General features: G+C 39.4%; 1 protein-coding gene across 1 annotated transcript in view; it reads left to right on the top strand.

The window, feature by feature from the left end:
* Positions 1 to 15,343, top strand: part of si:dkey-34e4.1 (carboxyl-terminal PDZ ligand of neuronal nitric oxide synthase protein) — a 128,432-nt gene extending 113,089 nt beyond the window's left edge. The window contains exon 11 of the mRNA XM_061733781.1: positions 13,174 to 15,343. Coding sequence (XP_061589765.1) covers positions 13,174 to 13,735 — 562 coding nt within the window. The 3' untranslated portion in view covers positions 13,736 to 15,343. The remainder of the gene's footprint in view (positions 1 to 13,173) is intronic.
* Positions 15,344 to 25,161: the final 9,818 nt, after the last annotated feature.

The following is a 25,161-nucleotide window of genomic DNA, read 5'->3' as shown; positions in this document are numbered from 1 at the left end:
CCAGTTTTCTTAAGCAACGTGTCGATTTACAGACAGAATTTGATCTCCTTACCACTAATGACGCAGAGCGACTTCTCTTACGATCACGCTCCGTATATTATGAACATGGAGACAAGGCAAGTCGGCTCATGGCTCATCAGCTACGTCGCCAGGCAGCCTCACGTATGATCCTTCAGATAAAAGATTCATCAGGCTCATTGCATCAGGATCCCACCGCCATTAATTCTGTCTTTCACTCATTTTATTCCTCTTTATATACGTCTGAATCTCCATCTGGCTCCACTGAATTGAATTCATTCTTAGATAGCCTCAACTTTCCTGTTATAGGCTCCGATGCTGCTAAAAATCTTGACTCGCCATTAACGGTAGAAGAAATTAATCTCGCTGTGAGAAGTATGCAAAATAACAAAGCTCCTGGCCCTGATGGATTTCCAGTGGAATTTTTTAAGAAATTTCAGGATAAATTGTCCCCTTTATTGCATGCTGTTTATAAGGAATCACTGGAACATGGCACTCTCCCTCCCACTTTAAGGCAAGCCTCCATAAGTCTCCTCTTAAAAAAAGATAAGGATCCAACTCTCTGCGGCTCATACAGACCTCTTTCGTTAATAAATGTAGATGCTAAGATCCTTGCTAAAGCCTTGGCTTATCGCTTGGAGAACATTGTGCCAACTATTGTCTCAAATGAACAGACAGGATTTGTTAAGGGGCGACAGTTATTCTTTAATGTGCGGACACTTTTAAATATTATTCACTCTAAAACTATCACCACAACACCTGAAGTCGTAATCTCAGTCGATGCTGAAAAGGCATTTGATAGGATTGAATGGGACTATTTATTTACTGTACTGAAGAAGTTTGGGCTGGGGAATGGGTTCATTTCTTTGATTCGTCTCCTTTACACGTCTCCACAAGCAAGCGTTTCCACTAATGGCATTCAGTCCAATTTTTTTACTCTAGCCCGTGGCACCAGACAGGGGTGTCCCCTCTCTCCCCTATTATTCGCACTAGCTATAGAGCCCCTGTCAATCTTTCTGAGGTCCTCCCCCACTTTTACTGGGATCTCCCGATTGGGAACAGAATATAAGCTGTCACTTTACGCTGATGACTTACTGTTATATGTCTCGGATCCTGTCCTCTCCATTCCTTCAATTTTATCTGCTTTCCAGAGATTCGGGTCTTTCTCAGGCTATAAAGTGAACGTATCTAAAAGTGAATGCTATCCCATTAATGACTCAGCAACACAGCTCGTACAGTCAGATATCCCTTTTAAGATTAGTCCTTCCGGCTTTAGGTATCTTGGGATCAACGTAACCAGAACGTTAAGCTCTCTTTTTTCTGCTAATCTCTCACCTTTAATGTCTACAATTAAATCTGACCTCCATAGATGGAAAAGCTTACCTCTTTCATTAATTGGAAGAATTAACGCAGTTAAAATGAATATTTTGCCCAAATTTCTATTTCTGTTCCATTGTCTTCCACTTTTCTTACCAAAACACTTTTTTAAAATAATTGATCAAACTATTTCTGACTTCTTATGGTGTGGGAAGGCTCCTAGAATCCGCAAATCCACACTTCAGAGATGTAAATTCAATGGCGGACTGGCACTTCCCAATTTCCAACTGTATTATTGGGCAGCACATATTCAAAAAATTTCATTTTGGTTCAAATCGGTGAATATGCCATGGTGTAAATTGGAGGCACAGTCATGCATTTCATCCTCTTTACCTGCTCTACTTACCTCATCTATTCCATCCAACCTCTCTGTCTTTACAAAAAATCAAGTGGTTCACTCCACACTTAAAATTTGGTATCAATTTAGGAAACACTTCAAATTTAAGTCAGCATCTACTTTAGCTCCATTACTGAACAATCATTTATTTCGACCTCCGCTTACAGATTCAACCTTTCTCATATGGCATAATAAGGGCCTGAAAAGTTTTGGAGATCTTTACAAGGATGGTATCTTTCGCAGCTTTGCAGATCTCTCAGGTGAATTTAATCTCCCGCCTTCTCATCTCTTTCGATACTTTCAGATTAGACACTGCGCTAAAGCTTTGTTTCCAGTTTTTCCATCCTCTCCGCCGACTCTACAGTGGGAGGTGCTTTTAAACCATGATCCACTTCAAAAATCACTGATCTCTAAGGTTTACGATGACCTTCTGTCTTACGATCTCTCTCCAGTTATTAAAGTTAGGGCTGCCTGGGAAGATGAACTGGATCTAAATTTGGAGGATGACTGGTGGGACGCTGCTCTTAAAAAAATTTACACAAGTTCATCCTGCGCTCGTCTTACACTTATACAGTTTAAAGTACTGTTTAGAGTCCACTTTTCTAAAGCTCGACTCTCACAGATCTATCCCAGTGTCACTGACGAATGCGACAAATGTCATGCCTCGTCCTGCAATTTAACCCATATGTTTTACTCTTGCCCACTACTTTCTCGCTTTTGGTCGAATTATTTTGACACCATGTCAAAAATACTCTCGGTGAATATAAAAGTCTCCCCCCATGTTGCCATATTCGGGCTCCCAGAGGACCATGGCCGGTTTACTTCAAACCAAAAAGACATTTTGGCTTTTACTTCCTTACTGGCAAGACGCCACCTTCTTCTCCACTGGAAGTCGACTAAGGCTCCTTCTAGTACCCAGTGGCTCAACGACACCATGTTTTTTCTGAAGCTGGAAAAGATTAAATATTCACTGAAGGGTAGTTGCAACAAATTTTATAATAAGTGGCTTCCCTTTCTTACATTCTTCCACTCTCTCCAGTCCCTGCCTCCTGATTGACGGATCCCCCCCCCCCTCCCTCTCTTCTCTCATTCCTTTCTTTCTTCCTCCTTTTTATTTATCTTTTTACTTTTCTTTTGTTTTTGGGTTTTTTTTTTTTTTTTTTTTTTTTTTTTTTTTTTTTTTTTTTCCCCTTTTTATTCATCTATTTTTTTAATTCATACTGTTTAGCTTAAATACTTAAATATTACTTGTATATAAGAATATAATAATTTTCGTGTATTTGTCATTGTTTTGTGTGGATTTTTTGTTCTGTTCTTAATTCCAAAAAAAAAAAAAAAAAGGAGGTAGACTGTATATCTTTTTTTTGTTTATTCCTGTTCAACTGTGCCTTACCCCCTAATAAAAATATCAAAACAAAAAAAGACTCGTCAACAGTACAGTCCAACTCATACAAAGTCAATGACATAACAAGATTATTGCTTCGCTAAGGAAACCAATAGATTGCATCAAAACTTTTCTTCAAAACGTTTTCTTCAAGCACCAGGCGACTGTGGAAAGCCAAAACTCCTCTTTAACTGGAGGAAACCTCCGGCATAACCAGATTCAGGAAGGGTGTTCATTTGCCTCGACTGGTTGGGGGTTGAGAGGACAGACAGAAAGAGGAGAGAAGAGCAACAACAGATCAGGAACACCCGCTGCCATGGATACCATCTTTGCCTGCTGTCTCTCTTATTGTTGAATCATGCATAACTGAGGCAGGTGAGGCCTGAGTGCTTTAGTTCTTAGTTGTTGTTTTTTTATTACCTCCTGGATGAGTCGTCAATGCAAACTTGGAGTGATTTAGGTAGGGCAGCCACTCCTGGGAAGTTTCACCACCGTTCTATATTTTCTCCTTGCATAGATAACAGCTCTCACTGTGTTCTTCTGGGATCCCAAAGCCCTCGAAATGGCTTTGTAACGCTTTCCACACTGATAGAGGCCAAGGAGTTTGTTTTGCACTTGTTCTGGCATTTTTTTTAATGGATTTCTTGATTCTACACGTGTGCCAGTAATCAGTTCTCGGCATATTGAAAGTGAGCGGGAAGAAAGTGGTTGAACAATTCACTTTTGCAAATAGGACCCGGTTTAAAAACGGCATTTTCCATCCACTAAGCTCACCTTTGTATGATATTGAAATAGGGCTGGGCTATATATCGAGATTTTGATATATATCGATATATTTTCAATATCATTTTTTTTTTATTATATCAATTTAAAAAAAAAAGGTTATTTTGTGACAAATTGACTTGAATGTTTTATTTGAAATTTGCACAAATGTTGTTCTTTGCACAACTGTCAACCTCAGTGGAAAAGTCTGCCTGTTACTGTCTACATTGTATTAATTGTATTTGAATTTAATTGTTATGCAGGAAAGGAATATTTGTTTTATTTTATTCAAGAAGCATTTTTAATCTATATATGCAGGCAGTTTATTTTTATTTCATTTGTTTTATACATTTTGATATTGTGCAGACCTCTGTTAATAAAGGTACCTGTGTGACATTTGGCACGAGGCTTTGTATTAAAACTGACTGTTTTTTTAAGGGTTTGTCTCAGAAAAAAATGAAGCTAACAGAGATGCTATGCTATAATGCTTTGGGGGAAACCCCAATTATGGCACAGAAAAAATATCGATATATATCGAGTATCGCCATTCAGCTAGAAAATATCGAGATATGACTTTTGGTCCATATCGCCCAGCCCTATATTGAAATTTGTTTGATGATTTGGGCTCATTTTTTCACAGCACTGTAAGCTGTGCTTCTTTTTTTTTTCATGATCAAACAAATTCAAGTGGAATGGGCAAAAATGACCATCCCTTCAACATGATGTCTTGTTGTGAAGCGTTCGGTTGCATGACTGTCAGCAGGTGGTCTTCGTAGTGAGACCTCTGCATCTGCCAACTGGTGTCATTGGCCCCTCTTCCTGATAGCCTTGACATTTATTGAGCACTGCCCCCCGGGTGGCAGATATGGAAAAACCGCCCCGAAACATTACCGAGTTCCTCCCATGTTTCACAGTGGCAGTGGTTTTTGAAAGCTTCACTCTTCCATCTTTGAACACAGAAAGCTTTGATGTTACTTATCTTATCTCATCACTCCAAAGAACATTCACCCAGAAACTCTACGGTTTGCCAGCATGCATTTTAGCAAATTGGAGTCTGGCTTGTTTCTGTTTTTCTTTTTATAGTGAACTCCTCCTGAGTCTTCCTCCACAGAGCCCATTGTAGTTAGGTTAAAAGGCAACAGATGGTGCGATCAAACAGTCACGTGCAGCTTGAATATCTACAGTTTTTCTTCTTTTTTTTTCTTTTTCTTTTGGCCTTTGTCTGCTACTGGTACGATCCCTCTAATGAACCTAAGGTTGAATTTCCTCTTAAAGCCCCACCACAGGAAGTTGGTTGCAGTCCCATTGAATTTATAAACAATTAATAGTTGCATCTTTCTGATGTTCACAGACAACTGTCCCCTTTGCTTACTCCAGTCAGTGTTCAGGGGCCTAAAAGTAAAACAAATCTATCCAGGCTGTTATAGGAATGGGCGATATTTTACCGTTCACGATATACCGTCAAAAAAATCCCTCACGATAAGAATTTGTCATCTCGCGAGTAAAATAAAACGATAAATTCGGTCGGAAAAAAGGAAGGAAGGGAAAAAAGAAGGAAGGAAGGAAGGAAGGGAAAAAAGAAGGAAGGAAGGAAGGAAGGGAGGAAGGAAGGGAGGAAGGAAGGAAGGGAGAAAAGAGGAAGAAAAGAAGGAAGGAGAGAGCAGGAGGAAGGAAGGAAGGAAGGAAGGAAGGAAGGGAGAAAAGAGGAAGGGAAGAAGGAAGGGAGAAAAGAGGAAGAAAAGAAGGAAGGAGAGAGCAGGAGGAAAGAAGGAAGGAAGGGAAAAAGGAAGGAAGGAAGAAAAGGGGAGAGGGAAGGGAGAAAACAAGGAAAGGAGGAAGGAAGGGAGAAAAGAGGAAGGGAAGAGGGAAGGAGAGAGCAGGAGGAAAGAAGGTAGGAAGGAAGGAAGGAAATGAGCCTGAAAGAAAGAAAGAAAGAAAGAAAGAAAGAAAGAAAGAAAGAAAGAAAGAAAGAAAGAAAGAAAGAAAGAAAGAAAGAAAGAAAGAAAGAAAGAAAGAAAGAAAGAAAGAAAGAAAGAAAGAAAGAAAGAAAGAAAGAAAGAAAGAAAGAAAGAAAGAAAGAAAGAAAGAAAGATAAATTCCTGTTGATGACGTTTTTGTGTAACAAACACGTCGGATCTGAGAGTGAGATAGATTTATAGTTAAAAAGGTGGAGTTGAATTGGTATTTTTTAATCGTTATCGGGATAAATGCCGGAAATTATCGTGATACATTTTTTAGTCCATACCGCCCATCCCTAGGCTGTTATAGAATGAAAGTTCTTTCTTTACATACATTTATTGTCTCTTGGCCTTCTGGGATTTCATTTCATCCTCCCGTTGCTGGACTTCCTGGTCCTCTGTGGACTAACTCTTGCCTCTCTTTGGTACAGGTGTGAAGACCCGCTCCTGCTCATCCTCTTCCTCATCTAAACTATCTCATCACCCTATCTCAGCTCAAACAATCAAAGTGAACCCCAGAATAATGCCCCCCCCCCCCAACCAGCTGCCACTGCCTAAAACCCCCAGCTCATGCGTTTCATGGCCCTGCCCCCCTCCCATCTCTGCCCCTGTCATCGTTTGCTGCACCAGCCTGCCTCTCCCTAGGAGCCTGGGGAGCTCTCAGCCACTTCCTATGCCCTCTTCCTCTCCTCTTCTTCCTCCTCCTCCTCTCCTCTCTGCCCCTTATCCTACATCTATGTGAGTATTACTCATATGAACCAGTATGTGGAAGCAGTGTTTGTGGCACAAGCATGGGCCTGGGCATGCTGTAGATGAATATTGTGGGTGTCTGAGGGCTCGTGTGTAGGTCTCACCAGTGATTTCTCTGCTAATGACTGCATAATATCTTCCATTTACATGTGGTCATGGTTCTGCAGATTAAGGACCACATTAGCATCGGGATAATCAGTGATTTATGATGTTTTATGCATTGCAGCACTGTCTGATTTCCACATTCGCTTTATATCCACACTGTAGCCAGAGGACAAGAGATGCTCGTCAAGATTTTTAATTTTTTTTTCCTTTCCAGCGGGGGCTCTGCTTTCAGAGTTAAACAGTCAGAGCTAAGGGCACATCTGTGTGTTACCTGTCTTACACTTGCTGAAACTTTATACATCTTGGAGTTAGGGCTGGGCGATATGGACCAAAAGTCATATCTCGATATTTTCTAGCTAAATGGCGATACTCGATATATATATCTCGATATTTTTTCTGTGCCTTAATTGGGGTTTCCCCCAAAGCATTATAGCATAGCATCTCTGTTAGCTTAATTTTTTTCTGAGGCAAACCCTTAAAAAAACAGTGATGATGAAAATGAACTGCCTGCATATATAGAATAAAAATGCTTCTTGAATAAAATAAAACAAATATCCCTTTCCTGCATAACAATTAAATTAAAATACACTGTGCAATTAATACAATGTAGACAGTAACAGGCAGACTTTTCCACTGAGGTTGACAGTTGTGCAAATAACAAAACATTTGTGCAAATCTCAAATAAAACATTCAAGTCAATTTGTCACAAAATAAGCTATATCAAAATCATTAAAAAAAAATGTTAAAAAAAAAAAATAAAAAAAATACAAAAATCGATATAAACGATATTGTCTTGTACCATATCGTGTTTGAAAATATATCGATATATATTAAAATCTCGATACATCGCCCAGCCCTACTTGGAGTGTATGTTTTTGTCCTATGTGTGTTATGATTTGCTAAATCGATCACCTTTCATATGGAGATGTGATAAAGTTATGCTCGCACGAAGGCATCACTCGTCTTTGAGGCTGCATGTGAGACCTGAAAACATACTCTAACGTATGCATACTTGAAGTTTTTAATTTTTTTTTTGTATTTTGAACCATGATATTTTCAAAATTAGTCATTTAGAATGACTTTGTGTCTGAGTGCCTTCGCGAGGAACAACTTTAGACCTGCAGGTCCATCATCTAAATGCAATACACACAAAAAAAGAAATCACTATTTTCTTGCAGAAGAAGCCTTATCTAATACCAGGTATTTTATTACGCTTACTCTACATTTAGAGAAATCTAAATATAATTTTACTTCTTTCTACAATGATGTGCAAATGTTAGAAATCTTGCTTTAAACATTCTGTTTTTGTTTTTGAAATTATAATAAAATTAGAAGTCGGTCTTAGTATTCAGATATTTTTTATAAAGACATTGATGAACAACATCTTACTATGCCTCTTGTGCAGTTATTTCACTAAAACAAAGGCTTAAAGAACGGAAAGGCACAACATACTTAACACCTGCACGATTCAGGCAATTGTATAATCTTTTAGAAGAAAGAACTAATACAAGAACTTCCCTGTATTATTTCAGAGGCTCACATTGTTGTGGAGAAATGTCAGAAGTTACTGAAAGCTAAAGTGTGTGTGTGTGTGTGTGTGTGGTTGTGTGGTCCCAGTTACCTACAGCTCATCTATATCATTATATGGACTTTGACGATTTAAACTTTGAAGGAGATGCTGTGCGTCACTGTATTGATATGAGTGTGAATGTAACCTGTATGAACTATGCTCCTGAGCAGTGGTGGACAGTAACGGAGTAAATTTACTTGAGTACTGTACTTAAGTACATATCCAGAGGATTTGTACTTTACTTGAGTATTAGATTTCTTTGGTACTTATTACTCTTACTCGAATACATTTCCAAGACAAATATTTTTACTTTTACTCGAGTAAATTTCTAGGAAGGCTGAAAAGTACTCATTACTTTCAGGTCTGCTCTTTTTTCTTCTTCCCTAAAATCCTATTGGACACAAGCTGTTTTTGTCAAAGGAGGAGACCTATCACAGTGCAGCTCTCCACTGGGATGTACGTAAAGCGGAAATACGTCAAGCCTCCTCAAAACGATACCGCCAAAGTAGCCTGCGTTTGTCAAGACAGAGCCGCAACAAGTCAAGACAGAGCTGCAACAATGGCTACGCCTGCGTCAGGAGAAGAAAGACAATCCGCTGAGTCGTCTGAGTCTGATAATGAGCCGGACTCGGAGCAGGGACTTTCACAAAATCCTTGGCCGTATCTTAACTCAATATTTGAGTTTGACCGAGTAAAAAACGAGGGCACAGACAAACCACAGACATTTATTTTCAAATGTTTATTGTGTCTGCCGAAGCAGAACTACCTCTCTGCTTTCAACAACTCAACATCGAATTCTCAGAAATAAGAGTTAAAAGATCCTTAAATTAATTTAGAAAAAATATAGTAATTTACTGATGTGGAAAATAAGAAATTTACTCTTACTCTTACTTAAAGTAAATTTAAAAGCATTTACTTTTGGATACTTAAGTACCTTTTAAAAGCAAGTACTTTTCTACTCTTACTCGAGTAATATTTTGACTGAGCTACTTTTACTTGTAACGGAGTAAATTTTGACCAGTAGTATTTGTACTCTTACTCAAGTACTGGGGTCGAGTACTCTGTCCACCTCTGGTAATATAGCAGTAAAAGCAGCAGCAATAGCTAAAGTGATAGGTGCAACAGTCCGAGGTGTTCGTGGGATAGTATTCACCACCTATGAGTTATTTAGTGATCGTATGGCTCAGGGAAAAAAACTGTTTGTGTATGGGGTTGTGCGTGCCTTCATTGACCTGTAACGCCTTCCAGAGGGGAGCAGGTTAAACAGGTGGTGAGCAGGGTGTGCAGTGTCTTTGAGGATGGATCTAGTCCTGTTTAGGCAGCGGGAGTTGGCAAGCTGTACCAGGGTGGGCAGAGGGCAGCCGCTGATCTTCTGAGCTGAGCCTATAACCCTCTGCAGAGGACTCAGCACACAGCCCTGGGTTGTGATGGTGGAGGACAGGTTTGGGCTCAGTCTCACATGTTGCGGTCTGTTGGAGAGGCTTCAGAACGAGGCTTTTTTCCTAGTACCAGGTGGTTGTGGTGATGGGACAGTCCTCTTCCAGAGAGCTCAGCCATCCTTGCTGTTTCTGTTTACCCATCCTGAAATGGTAACTTGGGGCGGTACCTACATGACAGTCAACAGGTACACTCACAAACCATGTGACTTTTTAGTGTCATGTTGTACTGAGGGTGCTATGTTGCTCGATACTGCCACAGATGGCAGAAACTGGTATTACAAGACTGGGCGTCCCGAAGCTAGTTATGTAGCATGCTAACATGGTAGATATCTCAGCAGTATAACACATAGTTATGTTTGTCACATATTTATTTTTTATTTCTTCTTACTCTCTCGCTGTCCTTGGTTATTTTGGGATATATTAACCTTCAATCTTACACATTGCTCCTTTAAAGAGTGATTCTGACTCTTTTTTGATGTGAATCTTTTAGTGTAACGGTTTAGTGTAACGGGTGTAACGGTACACAAAAATCTCAGTTCTCAGTTCGGTACGTACCTTGGTTTGGAGGTCACGGTTCGGTTCATTTTCGGTACAGTAAGAAACCAAAATGCAAAATATAAACGTGCTAGTTGTTTATTACACACACACAAAATAACATTGGCTCAGACTTTTAAAAAAATATCTCCCTGATGTGCAAAATTGAACAGTTGCAACACTGAACAGTTTAAAGTTGTTGCTCAGATTAATTAACATTTATAAATAATTTACTTTTATTGCCAATACTAGCGGCATTACCCTGCGTTCACACTGAAAGCGTCAGTGCCTGCAGCGGGGCGGGGGTGGGCAGGGTTTCAAGCTGCGCTGCAGAACTGAAGGGAACAGTGGGAACAGCCTACACATATAGCGTACACATCTTAATTTTCCTATTTCACCATAGATCACACTTTGGGACGCCTTCTTTATATTTTAGCGTTATTTCCACGTAGATAAGAGTGAGTTTGATGCTCCTTAACAAGTTTGGTCCGCGGATCAACATCAACCCAGCAAGCCATTTGCTCCCGGTGGCTGATTTATGGTTAAGCGTTACACCAACGCAGAACCGACGGCGTAGGGTACGCGGCGACGCACACCGCACCGCGACCCTACGCCGTCGATTTAACGCGGAACCATAATTCAGGCGAAGCTGCAGTCTGTCTGCGCTGATCACAGACACACCGGGTCGGAGCGGATTTGGTCGGCTACAACTGTTGCTTGTTGTTTCTCGGTGTGAGCGCAACTGCCTATATATGTGCAGCTGCAGCAGCGCTCTGCTCCACAACGTGCGGTCCTCTACTTAATATGTCCGTGTGGAAACTCATTCGGTACGCCTCCGTTCCGAACCGAACACGCTATACTGAACGGTTCAATACAAATACATGTACCGTTACACCCCTAGAATCTATGTGGGCTACTTTTGCTCCCACTGTCATTTCCTTAAATTTATTTGAAAAATTTTGAACAGGAATTTTTTTTTTCCTGATAACCCAGCTGCCTTTATCAATGATGCTGAGAAGAACATGGGTTGTTTGTAACAAATTTGATTGCTGTCCCCTAGAACTTTTCCTAAAAGCCCATCAAATTCAAATAGAAATCACCTTCTATACCATCCATTTGGTAGTTGTCGAGATATTTGTCTCTGGAGAAATATAAATCGGTCACAGTCAATAGAGCCACTACTTAACAGTTAATGATAACCCCCTCGTACCCGTGGCAACAGAGTCAGAAGAGTTCCGCTTGACTTTTACCCTTCTGTGCTCTGTGCACTGCTCCATTCATTAGTTTAGAAAATGATAGATAATTATCCCTGAAGATGTTCTTCCCATCTCTTCAAGTCTGTCATTACCGCAGTTGTCCACATCATCCTGCAGAATCAGACGCTAATGACTTCATTTAGTCAAATAAGTTCATTTCTGAGGGGAAGATTGAACAACAGACCGGATCTAATGGGAAAACAAAGTTAGCAACCATCGGTATCGCGTACCTGGGAGGAGTCCTGGAGGAAGCAGAGCTTGTTATCGAGTGTGTGTCAGGAGTCATTTTCTTAGAGAATGACTATGATTGTGTGGGGATGTGCACTCTGGTGCCTTTCACAGCTGCATTGTGGTTAACGTCAGTGACTGCAGCGTTGCTATTTCTGGTGCATATGTCAAAGCGAAGCCTGCAGCTCTGTCTTCGCTTCCTTACTCCCATCCACCAAGCTCTGGCTGTTCTTTTCTTTATTTCCAGTGCTCCTCTGTTATAGCATCAAGGGAGCTGTGGGATGTAGATAAGGTCCTTGACAGCCAGAACAACAGGGAGTCGAGGAGGAGCCAATATCTTGTGTAGTAACAGCTTACGTCTCAGTGCACTCAGGTTAATGGGGTATAATTTGTCTAATGGAAAGCAAAACCAACCCGAGGCTTGTTGTAGGAAAGATTACGCAAAACTTTACTTAAAAATATATTTTGGACATTATAATGGATCTATTGTAGTGATGCACCGATTGTTCGGTAACCGAAATTGTTCGGCCGAAAATGGAAAAAAAACACTTTCGGTGTTCGGTGGAATAAGTGGGAAAAAAACCGAACAATTAATAACGGCGTTGTAATATAAGGAAATAGACTGGCCGCTCCGTAACTGTTGCGCACCACATAAATTGTTGGCCAACCAAAAACTAACCACATAAGAATTTTACCTAACATTCACCAGCAGGTGGAACCAAAACAACATAAATCAATCTATTACAGGTGCGTTTAGATGATGAAATCAAACGTGGAAGAGCGTGGAGTGAAGTGGTGCGGTGCAAACATGTCAGCAGTGTGGAAGTATTTTAGAGTGGCAAAGAATAATACAAGAATGGCTGTTTGCAATGAATGTTCTGCTCAAATATCTAGAGGGGGCACATCTGCAAAGTCTTTCAGCACTACAAGTTTGATTTATCATTTGAAATGATAAAAAACCCTGAGCGCTTTAATGCATTTTTATTGTTTTAAGGCCTATGTTACAATGTTCAGTCAGTTAAGCCTAACGTAAGCTCAAAGATGACCAAAAAATTTATTTTGCTAATTTATTTATTTTAAGTTATTGTTCTTTGCTGGTATAATGTCTGCTGGAATATTTAAGAAATGCTGGGAAATTAAAAAATGTTCAGTTTTTTATGTTCAACAAATGTTTTCTACCTTGTAATTTTGTAAAAGATTTTTTTCTTTTAAAAGCATGCCTAAATCACATTTATTTGATTTATGCAATGGTGAAAAAATTGGCAAAATAAATGAAAAACTGCAAAGAACCATGTTCGGTATTGTTCAGTATTCGGCCAAGTGTTTATTATTATTTTCGATTTCGGTTTCGGCCACAAATTTTCATTTCGGTGCATCACTAATCAATTGTGAATTTATTGTGTTGATTTTGAAAGGAATTTTACCAGTTTTAAACTGACTCTGTTTTCCTGGCAGGTGTAAACAGATTATACCCAAACTCGACCCTCCTCCACCTTCCACGAACCGCAAGAGGGGCAGCAGGACATTCTCTCCGGGGTCAGAGGTCCCAGCTGCGCCCACACCCACGGAGATCATTGCCAACGAAGCGGCCCCGAGCCGCAGCAGCAGCCTGTCGTTCCCCGACATGACCCCCGGCTCCCTGTCGTCCGCCGACTTCCACTCCCTGAGCAACGGAGAGAGCAGCTCCTCGTCCACCAGCGAGGACTCCGGCGTCCGCTCCGACACCAAGTCCCTGCTTTCGCCCCTGCGCGACGACGACGAAGAACTGTTCGGGCACCGCACCACGTTTCTAACGGCGTCCAGCAGCTGCGGAAGTCCCCTGGAGGAGAGAGGGGAAGCAGTTCTGTCGTCACCCGAGTCTTCTCCCACCGATGTAAACGCCTTGCGTTCGGGAACCTGTGGCCACCCGCCGCCGTTCCCCTCTCCTCTCAACGATACCTGCCTTCACATCAGTTTTTCTGAGGATGAGCTGCTGGAGAGCAGCCAGGAGGACGCTAATGTCCCCCAGCGGAGTTGAAGACGAGCTGCTGTTGCAGGCACCGGAGACTTTCTCTTCATCGGCTTTAATCTAATACAAAACTCTCTGACCCCCCGATGTTTGCACTGGTCTCCATTTCAGGACTCTATATTATTCCATTTACTTGTGACACGGTGCACCTGTTACTAAAAATACTCTATTGTATAAATTATTAGCCAATAGACAGATTTAGTATTTTTGTAATGAGATTACAGATGTAATTTACTTTTTAGAGACTAGAGAGCTAAGCAGAGTACATGTAGTGATTGATGCACTGTTGAAGTCACACATAATTTAATGTAGATTCAAAGCTAATGAGGGAAAATATTTTATTTTTGCCAGTAGTCATGAAAACATTTTGTGTGAGGCGTCACAAGCTATCATGGAAATGCCAGATTTCAGAGTGAGTGAGAAGATATGGCAGATGTTGGGAAAAGCCTTGCTCTCTTTAATGCACCTGAAGAGGTGGTGTGTGGAAAGAAAGGATAAAAGAAAGTCAGAGAAGGAACAAAGGGAAGATCCAGGTTTTTGTTGTTTTTTTTTGTGCTTCATACCATCAGGGGCGGGTGGGTTTAAGAGTATCTTAAACCTCCCTCTTGCTTGTTTTGTTAAAGAGTTTTTTCAGAATCATAGGCCTCAGCACATCTTTGGGAAAGTTAGTGTTTTCTTTGTTGATTCAGTTCATTGCCTAGTTGAAAACAAGACTATTTCTGCTTTTGATGAAAATGTGTTTTAGTTGTGACAAATAGGAAAGGATGAAAGAAAAAGCCTCAAACACTGACGAAAGAAAGTAAAGTCATGTCCAAATGTTAGCAGCCCCTCTTCTAATACTACAATTAGTTTAGTTTTTTCTGTATAAACATTATAAGATGTTATCTGACCATTTTAGGTCTTGTTTTTCAGCAAATACAACCTTAGACAAACATAAAACATAGAAATTAAACCAAAACCAATAAAATCGTGCAGGCAATACTAAGTATCCCCACAATTCAACAGCCTGTACATTTACATTAAGCAGCAATGACTTGAAGTAGATGGATCCTTACGACTTAACCAGTTTCTCATTTCATTGTGCATACATTTTAGACCATTCTTCTTTGCAACATTACTTGATTCTTTAATTTTTCAGCCATTCTGATGGAGATCTGGTGCATTTCAAATAACTGTCAGGTTGCATGACCCAGTACTGATTTCAGAGTTTCTGCTAAAATTTCACAGGTCTAACCGAGGCTCGTGTGGGATGTAACTTTTAGGTGTTTTTGTATTTGTTTTAGTCTTTCTTAGAGATGAATTTTACAGAGATTTCCAATCCTGGGAAGCCGGACATCTGACTTTAATGTTTACCACCAGGATTGTGCAAAGATTCTAAGAGTTATTGCCATGACATTAATAACATCCGTAATGTCAATGTTGCAGCAACAAACAAATCGATAAATGATGGTCCATTGTTTTCCAAATGTTATACATTCATCCTCTAAATGTCCATCATATATTTAGCAATCACCTGGAACCCAGTTTTTATGCTTCTTTGTATCTAGAGAAGAGCCAGGAAAATATGGGAAGCTTTAGTTGCAAAACAGAAAGATATTGTCTTCATGCCCTCAAATACTGAAGTATCTATGTATACATATATATACATATATATATATATATATATATATATATATATATATATATATATATATATATATATATATATATATCACCTTGATACTTTCAACTATAATATTGCATGTTTTCGTAATAATGTGAATATTTCTAAGACGATTGCTTATAACTTTCCCTCTTGGCATTGTGTTAACACATACCTGAATGTTCCAGTCAAACTTGCAAAACATCTGCTTTTATAGAGTTCTGAACACCATGATCAATTCATCAAGGGATGACGATTAGATGCACCTGGCTGCTACTGACCCTCTTAAATCCTATGGAAACAGTAAGATGGTACTTAGTATTGCCCACAAGATTTCTTTTCATTTTTGGCTTTATTTTTGAGTAACTGCACTGTTGAATTTGTATTATCGTAAAAAAAAGTTAAAGTATCTTTTTACATAAAAAAAAAAGGATTCAATGAGGGTACTAACTTTGCACATGACTGCATCTTTAAAACTTGGCTTTGATCCTCTGCAAATGTGTAGTCTTTTATGCCATAAATGCTGAGACTTAATCAAAATGTAATTGTGGAATCAGAAAATGTTGGATAAAGACAGCTACTGTAAGCTAATTGATTAGCGCTTCCCCTCTTCATCCTCTAATTACACAACAAATGCCCAACAAAACAAAGAAATGTGTGTTAAATTTGACTGAATTTGAATGAAAACATTGCTTAAACTATATTTGCTGTCATCTGTGGAAACTGCATCGGCAAGCCATGCTTAATTCCATGTGCACTGTGTATTGAAAACACGAGTGTCTCATAAACAACTAGGGGAAAATAGATCTGTTTTTAGAAAAGAATTATACCGGTTTTCAATTACATATATTTGATGTTTTTTCCAACATCCTTTTATCCCTGAATGGTTTTAGTCATCAGATATTTTATGCATCAAGGGGTCCGACACAAAAAAAAAAGAAATTCTTTGAAAATAAACTGATCATGAAGTTAGAGTTGACTTTTAAATTTTAATATTAAAGAGATTCTACAGATTTATTTTTCTTTAGTGATGTTAAAGGAAGTGCCCTGGTATCACCTTTGATGAGTAGTGGTAGAAAATAAATGGATTTGAGAGGCGAAGCAAATGAGGTGGGATGCAGGAGTAAAACGAGCTCAGACTGAAGCGTTTTACACCCAGAAGTTTGGCTTTTCCCAGCATTACTTGTGGCAAGGGGTTGAGGGGGCAATAACACCTGGAGGGAAAAATAATAAAAAGATATAGTTGGAAAAACTGCAGCATCTCACTGTGTTTCTTTTGTTTTTGTATTTTTTTCCACTTATTTAATTTATGCTACCTTGCCCACAGGATGCCACAAAGGCAAATATCTTCAGAAGCACACATCCTTACTCTACAGCTGAAACTAACTGTTCTTGCATGTATTTTAATCAGCATGTCACCTTTGCCGATATCTTCAGCATCATTTCTCACATCTGCAACACATTGCAACATAATAACTGCTAAAAAAAACAAAAACATTCAACATAATTTAATCCGCGCATGAAGTCGAATGCACTGTGACGCAACATGGCTGCGGATAGTAAAGCATTGACATGTATTACTCACAGATGCTTTACTAGGAACCTGGAAGAGACCGTTTAGTCTAATCATTGTCCAACAATGCTTCCATGGCTCATTAAAAATAGAAATTATTTGTTATGCCATCCCTCATGCTAATTATTTTCCATCATTTTCCCTAAACATTTAAAAAGGATCTCCGACTCATAACATTTTAAAAGAGCTGTTAAGACTTTTTGCCTCGTCCCAATGCTCATTTTTTTCAAGGTGAGCAGTTTGTCCACGCGCGTATGAAGGTTTCCCTGCAGCAACTGCTGCTGCAGGGCATTGACGTGTGACTGACAGCCTTTTTACCATCAGGGCCTCCATCAGATACACTTATTAGAAACAAAGTAAATAGAAAATCCCTCAGCTCTAAGCCATTCAAGCTGTTCTCACAGTGTCCAGTAAAGCAAAACATGGGAAGAGAAGTTTTTATTTATAGTGCAGGAGGCCAATTTACTATTTGTTCCAACCTTCAGTATGGGATTCCCCAACGGAATAATCAATTATGTAGGATATCGGTGTGCCTCACCCCCCCCTCCCCCCACACACACCTCTTTCTCTGCAGAGAGGTATCTTCCATCCTGGGCAATGATCCAGGTCAATAGAGGACTGCATTTGATCTCAGATCAATGCATCGCAGCCCTGAGGAGCTTCACTCTCTGTTTTTACGTACAGATGCTGAAGACACACAGTCATTGTACTATAGTTACACATTAATGGGGCTGAAAAGTCCACTTGTGTAGACGGGATTGAGTTAGTGATCGCAGCTTTGTGTGCAAGGCTCACAATCACGTGAACATGGACGAGCTATTCCAGCTAGCCTGCTGCCAGTAAAGATGAAACAAAAGACCTAATGTTCTTGACTCTTATTTTCCTGAATTAGTCAAACACTGGTGTCTACTGGAATGTCAGCTATATCGCAAAGGACACTGCTACAGTGCAGTGTCATCAATGTTTTATCAGATTATCTGCATTAATGATTCAGACTCACAAAAATGGAAACGGAGGCCTCGGAGAATGACAGTGTTACTGTATATATCTTTAAATGCAAATTTCTCAATAGCATTGATCATTCTAGGACCATCATTCATGTAATTGTCCTTGCAAAAAAAGGAAAATTAATGAATTTATGTGGCCAACTGTTCCTTACGAAGGCAACGTGGCAGCACAAAAACAGTTTAATAGCTTTTTAGACCTGTAATAGATCAGATTAAAAAGATGAAAGGTCACAGTTCTTTAATTATGCAGTGTTAATGTAAGGAATATTCTCCCAACTTCCCCTCACAAAAACTTTGAGCGAACTTTTTCCACAGCCAGAGTTAGCAGTCAATGCTGCTTCTGCACTTGTGTTTGCTGTTTATTTCTTCTTTTGTTCTTTTTGAAACCCATGTAAATGAATAAAGGCATATATATCATTTGATGGAAACTTAATCAGCTCTGTTCATTGAAATTAATTGCACAATTCAACAACCTTCTGGCCCAGCTTATTCTGATACACAAGGCAAGTTACTTTTTAAATTTCTAAACTTGGTAGTTTGTTTTATCCTAATTTTATCCAACAGAATACGACAAATTGTAATATTAGAGTTAAAGGAAACAATTAGATTTGTTCATAGGAATTCCAACATAGCTATGGTGTATAAACTTCATATAAACAGCATCTAAAAAAAATTTTTATATCAGTTGAAGCAATTTATGAACAATACAGCAACAATAAATTATGTTTAAAATAGTAGGGCATGTTTTTCTGTCAACTCATGATTAAAAGAAAGAGATCAAGAAAAACAAGAAGAAATTTAAAAGATAGTCACTAAATCTTTTTAGCTTGATTTTCTTCTCCAACATCTCTCTGCACATTTTAGGAAGTCTGAGTACGAAAGTTGTTACCTCTGGTGCCAATAAAAGTCCGGTGCTTCAGGACCAGTCTACATGAGGCTCATATAGTAGAAAAAAAGGCAGATAAATAACATGGTAAGAGGCCACAAAGAGCCTTAAAGCAGCATCAAAGATGTTAAAATAACAGTTCCCACCTCAACTGAAGGTTTACTTGATTAGCACTTTGAGATTATTTTATGAAAAGTGCTTTACAAATAAGATGTATTATTATTAGGGCCCGAGCACTGACAGTGCGAAGGCCCTATTGTATCTGTAGGAATTGTTCTCGTTATTTTTCCGACAAAATGAGGGTCTTTTTGCCTCCCTAAATGTGCCCCAAAAGTCACCAAATTTTGCACGCAAGCCAGGCCTGGCGAAAAATGTTATATTTAATAGTTTGCATTAATGGGTGTGGCCTAATGGCTCAACAGCGCCCCCTAGAAAACTTTGTGCCTCAAGCCCCACAATATGGTTTGACGTACATGCACGAAAATCGGAACACACCTGTATCATGTCGCAACTTAAAAAAAGTCTCTTGGCGCCATGGCCGAAACCGAACAGGAAGTCGGCCATTTTCAATTAATCATGTAATTTTGGCTTAATTTATGCCATTTCTCCGGCCGTTAATGCGGCCCGAACCGTAACGTGCACCCAGGTGTGTTATACATCAAAATGTGCGTCTCGATCCTGCGACAACACGCATTACTTTTACCTCAGTCAAAAGCGTTACCGTGGCGACGATAACTCAAAAAAGCGCGCCCCCCCTTCATCTGATTGAATGGTTCTACATAGAGAGTCGTGGGCGGTGTCATCGGACATGGTTTTGAGTCCTTGACCTTCATTGGCATGAATTAGCCCCGCCCCTTCTTCTGATTGGTCGATATTTGATAGTTCGTATTTTCTGCCATAACTTTTGAATGATATGACATAAAGAGTCATGGGTGGTGTCATCGGACTTAGTTTTGAGTCCTTGACTTTTATTGGTGAAAATTGCACGCACGAGGGCCAGTTCATCGCTGCTTGCAGCTTTAATTATTATTATTACTGTTAGGAAGCACCTTTCTAGCTTTCAAAGTCAACTGTCCCAACAAAAACCAGCCAAAGTAACTTCAGATTTCCATCCTGGTAATCTCTCACGACAATGGCCTATCGCTCAACAGAACTACAGTATGTCACAGACCAACAATGATGAAACTAGCTCACATGGCAACACCCAAGATTATGGCAAAGAAAAGTAAGAAACTCATGAAAGTAATGATGGAAGAGAAAGCAAAAGACAAGACAGAGGCAACATCTTGGACAGAGGCACGAAAAGAAACCTACCTACATACCTGTAGGGGAACATTGAAGCTACAACAATACAAACGTTATTGAGTTCTTCAAAAGTTTTGCTTTAAAATCAAGTTAAAAACATTTTAGACTGTAGAGCCAGCACTAAAACATCATGATAGCTGTCCACTGCTACTGATTCTTGTTAGACCTTTAACATCTAAATTATGTACAATCATGAGTTGATTCATGGATGTTTAGTTAAGACAAGTGAAGAAATTCCTGCAGCTATTGAGGCATCATGACATTATAGAACAAAACTCACCCTGTCTATTTGAATAAGAACCGTGTTCCTGTGGTGTTAAAATATTTCTGGTTAACATACGTTTTAGCTGTTCATAGCTCAGAATGAGAGAATCTGGGATTAATAGGAAAATATAAGTGTCATCAGCATAACAGTGAAAACAAGCACTAAGTCTGAACATCTCTGAATAATGTGTTTAAAAAAGAAACATGTACAAAGAAAATGTCATATAAAGTGGTACCAAAGTGATCCCTGAGGGATGCCATATTTTTTTTCTGGAGAGAAACCTGGCCTGTGCTTATTTATTGAGAAACTTAAAAAAAAAAGTTTTTGGTAAAGAGTATGAGAACTACCACTTCTATATTATAGAGATATTGCTTAAAACCACAAATTGAACCTTCTCAATGTAAATGTCTTCTTCCGTTAAAAGCAATAACATGAGCACATTTTTCTAAAACTTGGAGATTGGTCTATAATTATGAAAAAAAGAAAGGATCTCGCCGCAACTTAACAGAATGATAATATCGATAGCACTCCAGATTTTTCTTATTGGTGCGTTATATTGAAAATCTACTTGGCATTAAAATCAGTTTCCTTGAGAACCTGATCTATAGAGACCCACAATTCATTGCACTGGTTCATATTTCATGTGGATTGACAGGTAAATGACAGGAAATTAGAATTTTTTTTCTAAATAGATGTATATAAACAAGTCCAGGAATTATGGTTTTTGTGAAGGCAAGCACAATCTTCTTTCCTTGTGTCATATTTTTATTGTGAAGACAGAATTATGGATGTTGGAATAAAGAAAAACATGTTGGGAAATCATGGCAACAGACAGCAGCATGCTGGAGCATAACGTCTGTGGTATTGAAAGGCTTTTTATTCAAACATGTAGCTGATGCTTTTAGTGACACATTTGCCATTTGTTGATGTCCTGTTTTCTTTTGACAGCAGAACTACATTTCTCTCTGAATCACATAATTGGAAGATCTGTCACTGATGCTCTTTTTATTAGTTTCTAGAAACTCTGTTTGGCCAGCATTAAGTGTTGTTTTGTGCTCCCTTAAGAGCCTGTGAGGCAAGTCTGAGTAAAAGCTTCATATTTTATCCAGAGAATGACGCGAGAGGAGACACAATAACCCCAGGTGAAAACTATTTCCTCTCCACAGAAATGTTTCGCTTTTAGGTCAAGTGGAGAAAAAAGTAATATTGTACATATCCACTACTATAATAACCTGCACAAAAAAAGGTCAACTGCACTGTGTTATTACTGGATATTTTATACTGCCAGGTCTAGTCTGTGAGACTCAATACAACTAGTGATGACTAAGACTGGGAAGTGACTTTTTTATATCTATATTTCCCACTTGCAAAGGTTATCCAAACAAAGATGGCTGGATGATTAGAAGTCAGCAGGGGTGTCTGAGCTCATAGAAACATGAGCAATCAGAGGAGGTGAGTTGAAGCGTGCCACATCCCTCCAGGCGTGTCTGCTCTATTAACCTAAAAGTCAGGGGTGGAGGTTTTGGGGATTAGTAGTCTCACTCTTATGAGAATTTGAGACTGCTTTCCAAGGTGTTCATTTTGTCTGCAAATGATACAAATTACGCCCGAAATGTAGCCGATTTTTGTCAAACTCTGGGAAAAATGTAAATACATGCATACATCTCAAAATGCTAAACAATTCCTTTAACTCAATTAATTGCAAATGATTTACGGTTAGAAAAAAACGCGATGTGAATGAACATATGGAAAAGGGAACATAAGTTAGAAGACAGATACATCCTTATTTAATATTGGGAAAGGAAAAAAATATGCAGACAGAAACTGTATCGAATTAATATTGAGTGAATAACAATGTAAATATTTTTTTTACAAAAGCAAAATATCCACTGGGACTCTCGGGGATGAAATAATTGATGTTTTTTTTGCAGAAAGTAAAGGATATGGAATTCCAGCATAATATTGTCTCTGGCAGCTCTGACTGGGAAGAGCTGTGGCTTTGACTGCTGTGGGCGACGACAGCAGCCTCACATCTCCCCCCTGAACATCTGAACAGCGGGGCGAGCACGATTCCAGCATGTTATGAAGGACTTAAAATGGTGCTGAAGGTTTGGCGGCCCTGTGGTCTTTGTGAGCATTTCTGTTCAGCGTGGCGCTACGGAGTAATGTGTTTTTAATATTTTCACGAGTATTTGAAAAGCCTGGAGGAGATTTAATGCCTGTGTCATTAGCAAGCGCTTCTCCGTGGGAATTAGGGAGCTTATTCGGTGTGTCTTCACAACTTCATGAACTACATAAGGATGAAACTTTTGGATTTTAGCTAATCCCATCAGTTCAGAATGTTGCAGACTGAAACACAAAAGTCACAATAATCACCTAAGACACCTGACTATTCAAGTTTAAGTACCCTCTTCTGATTGTAGTGAGTCTTAGTATTAGCTAAATACAACTTCAGACAAACACGGTCGCATTTTTCAACCATGCTTTTATTCATAAAACAGAAATGGGGCCAGATAGAAAAAAAACAACAGAAAAACAAGACAAAACAAAAACGTGTTGGGAATACTAACCACCCCCATATTGTTTTCATAAGACTTCAGGGTGAGTTCCAGCCAAGTGATGCTACTAATCATCATGCCTTAATGAAGTGATTATCAGCAGATACTGTATCTACAAAAGCTGACATTTTGGCACTTTTCTGGTCTGGAGCTTTCAGGTGTGTAATCATAATCATAAATTAAAACTGCAAGCAGCGATGAACGGGCCCTCGCACCCTTGTGCACATTCAGGCGTGCTTCAGTGGAAGCGCTTGTATGACTTGCATGTAGATGTCTTCAGGCCTGGACATTTAGCGGATGACACCACCCACGACTCTCTATGTCAAACCATTCAAAAGTTATGGCAGAAAATAGGGACTATCAAATATGGACCAGATGAAGGGGGGGGCGCTTTTTTGGCGTCTATCGTTGACACGGTAACGCTGTTGACTGAGAAAAGTAATGCGCATCGTCACAGGATCGAGACGCACATTTTGATGTATAACACACCTGGGTGCACGTTACGGTTCGGGCGAAGAAACGGCCGAAGAAATGGCATAAATTCCAGCAAATTTACACGATTAATTAAAAATGGCCGACTTCCTGTTCGGTTTCGGCCATGGTGCCAAGAGACTTTTCTTTAAGTTGCGACATGATACAGGTGTGTACCGATTTTCATGCATGTACGTCAAACTGTATTGTGAGGCTTGAAGAACGAAGTTTTCTAGGGGGCGCTGTTTAGCCATTGTGCCACGCCCATTAATGCAAACCATGAAATATCAAATTTATCGCCAGGTCTGGCTTGCGTACAAAATTTGGTGACTTTTGGGGAACTATCAAATATGGACCAATCAGATGAAGGGGGGGGGGGGCGCGCTTTTTGGCGTCTATCGTCGCCACGGTAACGCTTTTGACTGAGAAAAGTAATGCGCATCGTCGCAGGATCGAGATGCACATTTTGCAAACCATTAATGCAAACCATTAAATATCAAATTTTTCACCAGGTCTGGCTTGTGTGCAAAATTTGGTGACTTTTGGGGCACGTTTAGGGGGGCAAAAAGGCCCTCATTTCGTCGGAAGAAGGAAAAAAAAACAAAAAAAAACGAGTACTCCTACAGATACAATAGGGCCTTTGCACTGTAAGTGCTCGGGCCCTAATTACCAGAAGAGCTAAGACATAAGCAACAGTCTTAAAGAAGCGATTGTTGCTTCACATCCATCTGAAAATAATAAAAAAAAAAAAACATTTCCAGACAAGTTGGAGTTAAAAGTTCTACAGGGAAAAAGATTATTCATTAGAAAATATATTAGACAATTGGCAAACAGTTACAAAAAAATTTAAAAAAATCTCAGATCCAACAAGCCTCAAGGAGCATGTTTTAATGGCAGTGGACAACACCAGAACCATTGAACAAGTATACCTTGTTTGAGAGGGTTGCCTCCTCTGTCTAAAAATAACATGGAAGTCCATCTGGAGTTAGCAAAACTACAACTGAAACTTCTTGAATGATGTTATATGGACACATGGGACTCAAGTGGACTTGTTTGACCTTGATACTCACAGCAGTAGAGTGATGGTGACAATAACAACTTGAGCTTTATGTATACATCTGATGCTGTTTGTTTGGTAGCTGTGAAGCCTGAGCCAACACATGTTCTGTTGTCTACTCGGGCTGATCTCAAACATGCAAGCAGTCACAAAAACACGACATCCTGGTGATCTCATGAACTTTTTCTTTTCTTGTTACATAAGGGTCATTAGAGAACTTTGTTGCAGCTCATCTCTTTTTCAGCATTTGGTCCTTTAATTGTAGGAAATGCTGAGAGGAGAACTTTCATCCTTTTTCTATCCCCTGTCCAACAAACTGTTTAACCACAGCAAAGCCTCTGTATGCAAAATGAAAGCTTTTATAGATCTGAATTTGGTACATGGCTGTTTTAGGGCAGTTTTAAAGTGTTTTTTTTACAGCACTCCATACTCTCTTCCATGGTCCTCCTGTTACCGGAGCACAGAATTATTTGGAGATTTTTTCGTGCCAACTCCGGTCGCATCATTTCTACAACAACCAGGCCCTGGGTGCTGCTTTCATGACCCGTGTAATTGAATCAAAAGTAAGTCCAGCATAAATGTTTTATTATCTGCTTCTAACAGGCTATGCTTTAAACATTAAATACATTAAGTAGAACGGAGAATGTTTTTACAAATGTCTTATTTAAATA

Source organism: Cololabis saira, chromosome 11 (assembly GCF_033807715.1).
Source record: "Cololabis saira isolate AMF1-May2022 chromosome 11, fColSai1.1, whole genome shotgun sequence".
Classification (NCBI taxonomy): domain Eukaryota; kingdom Metazoa; phylum Chordata; class Actinopteri; order Beloniformes; family Belonidae; genus Cololabis; species Cololabis saira.
The sequence above is the reverse complement of the archived record's forward strand: the minus strand, read 5'-3'. Positions and strand labels throughout refer to the sequence as shown.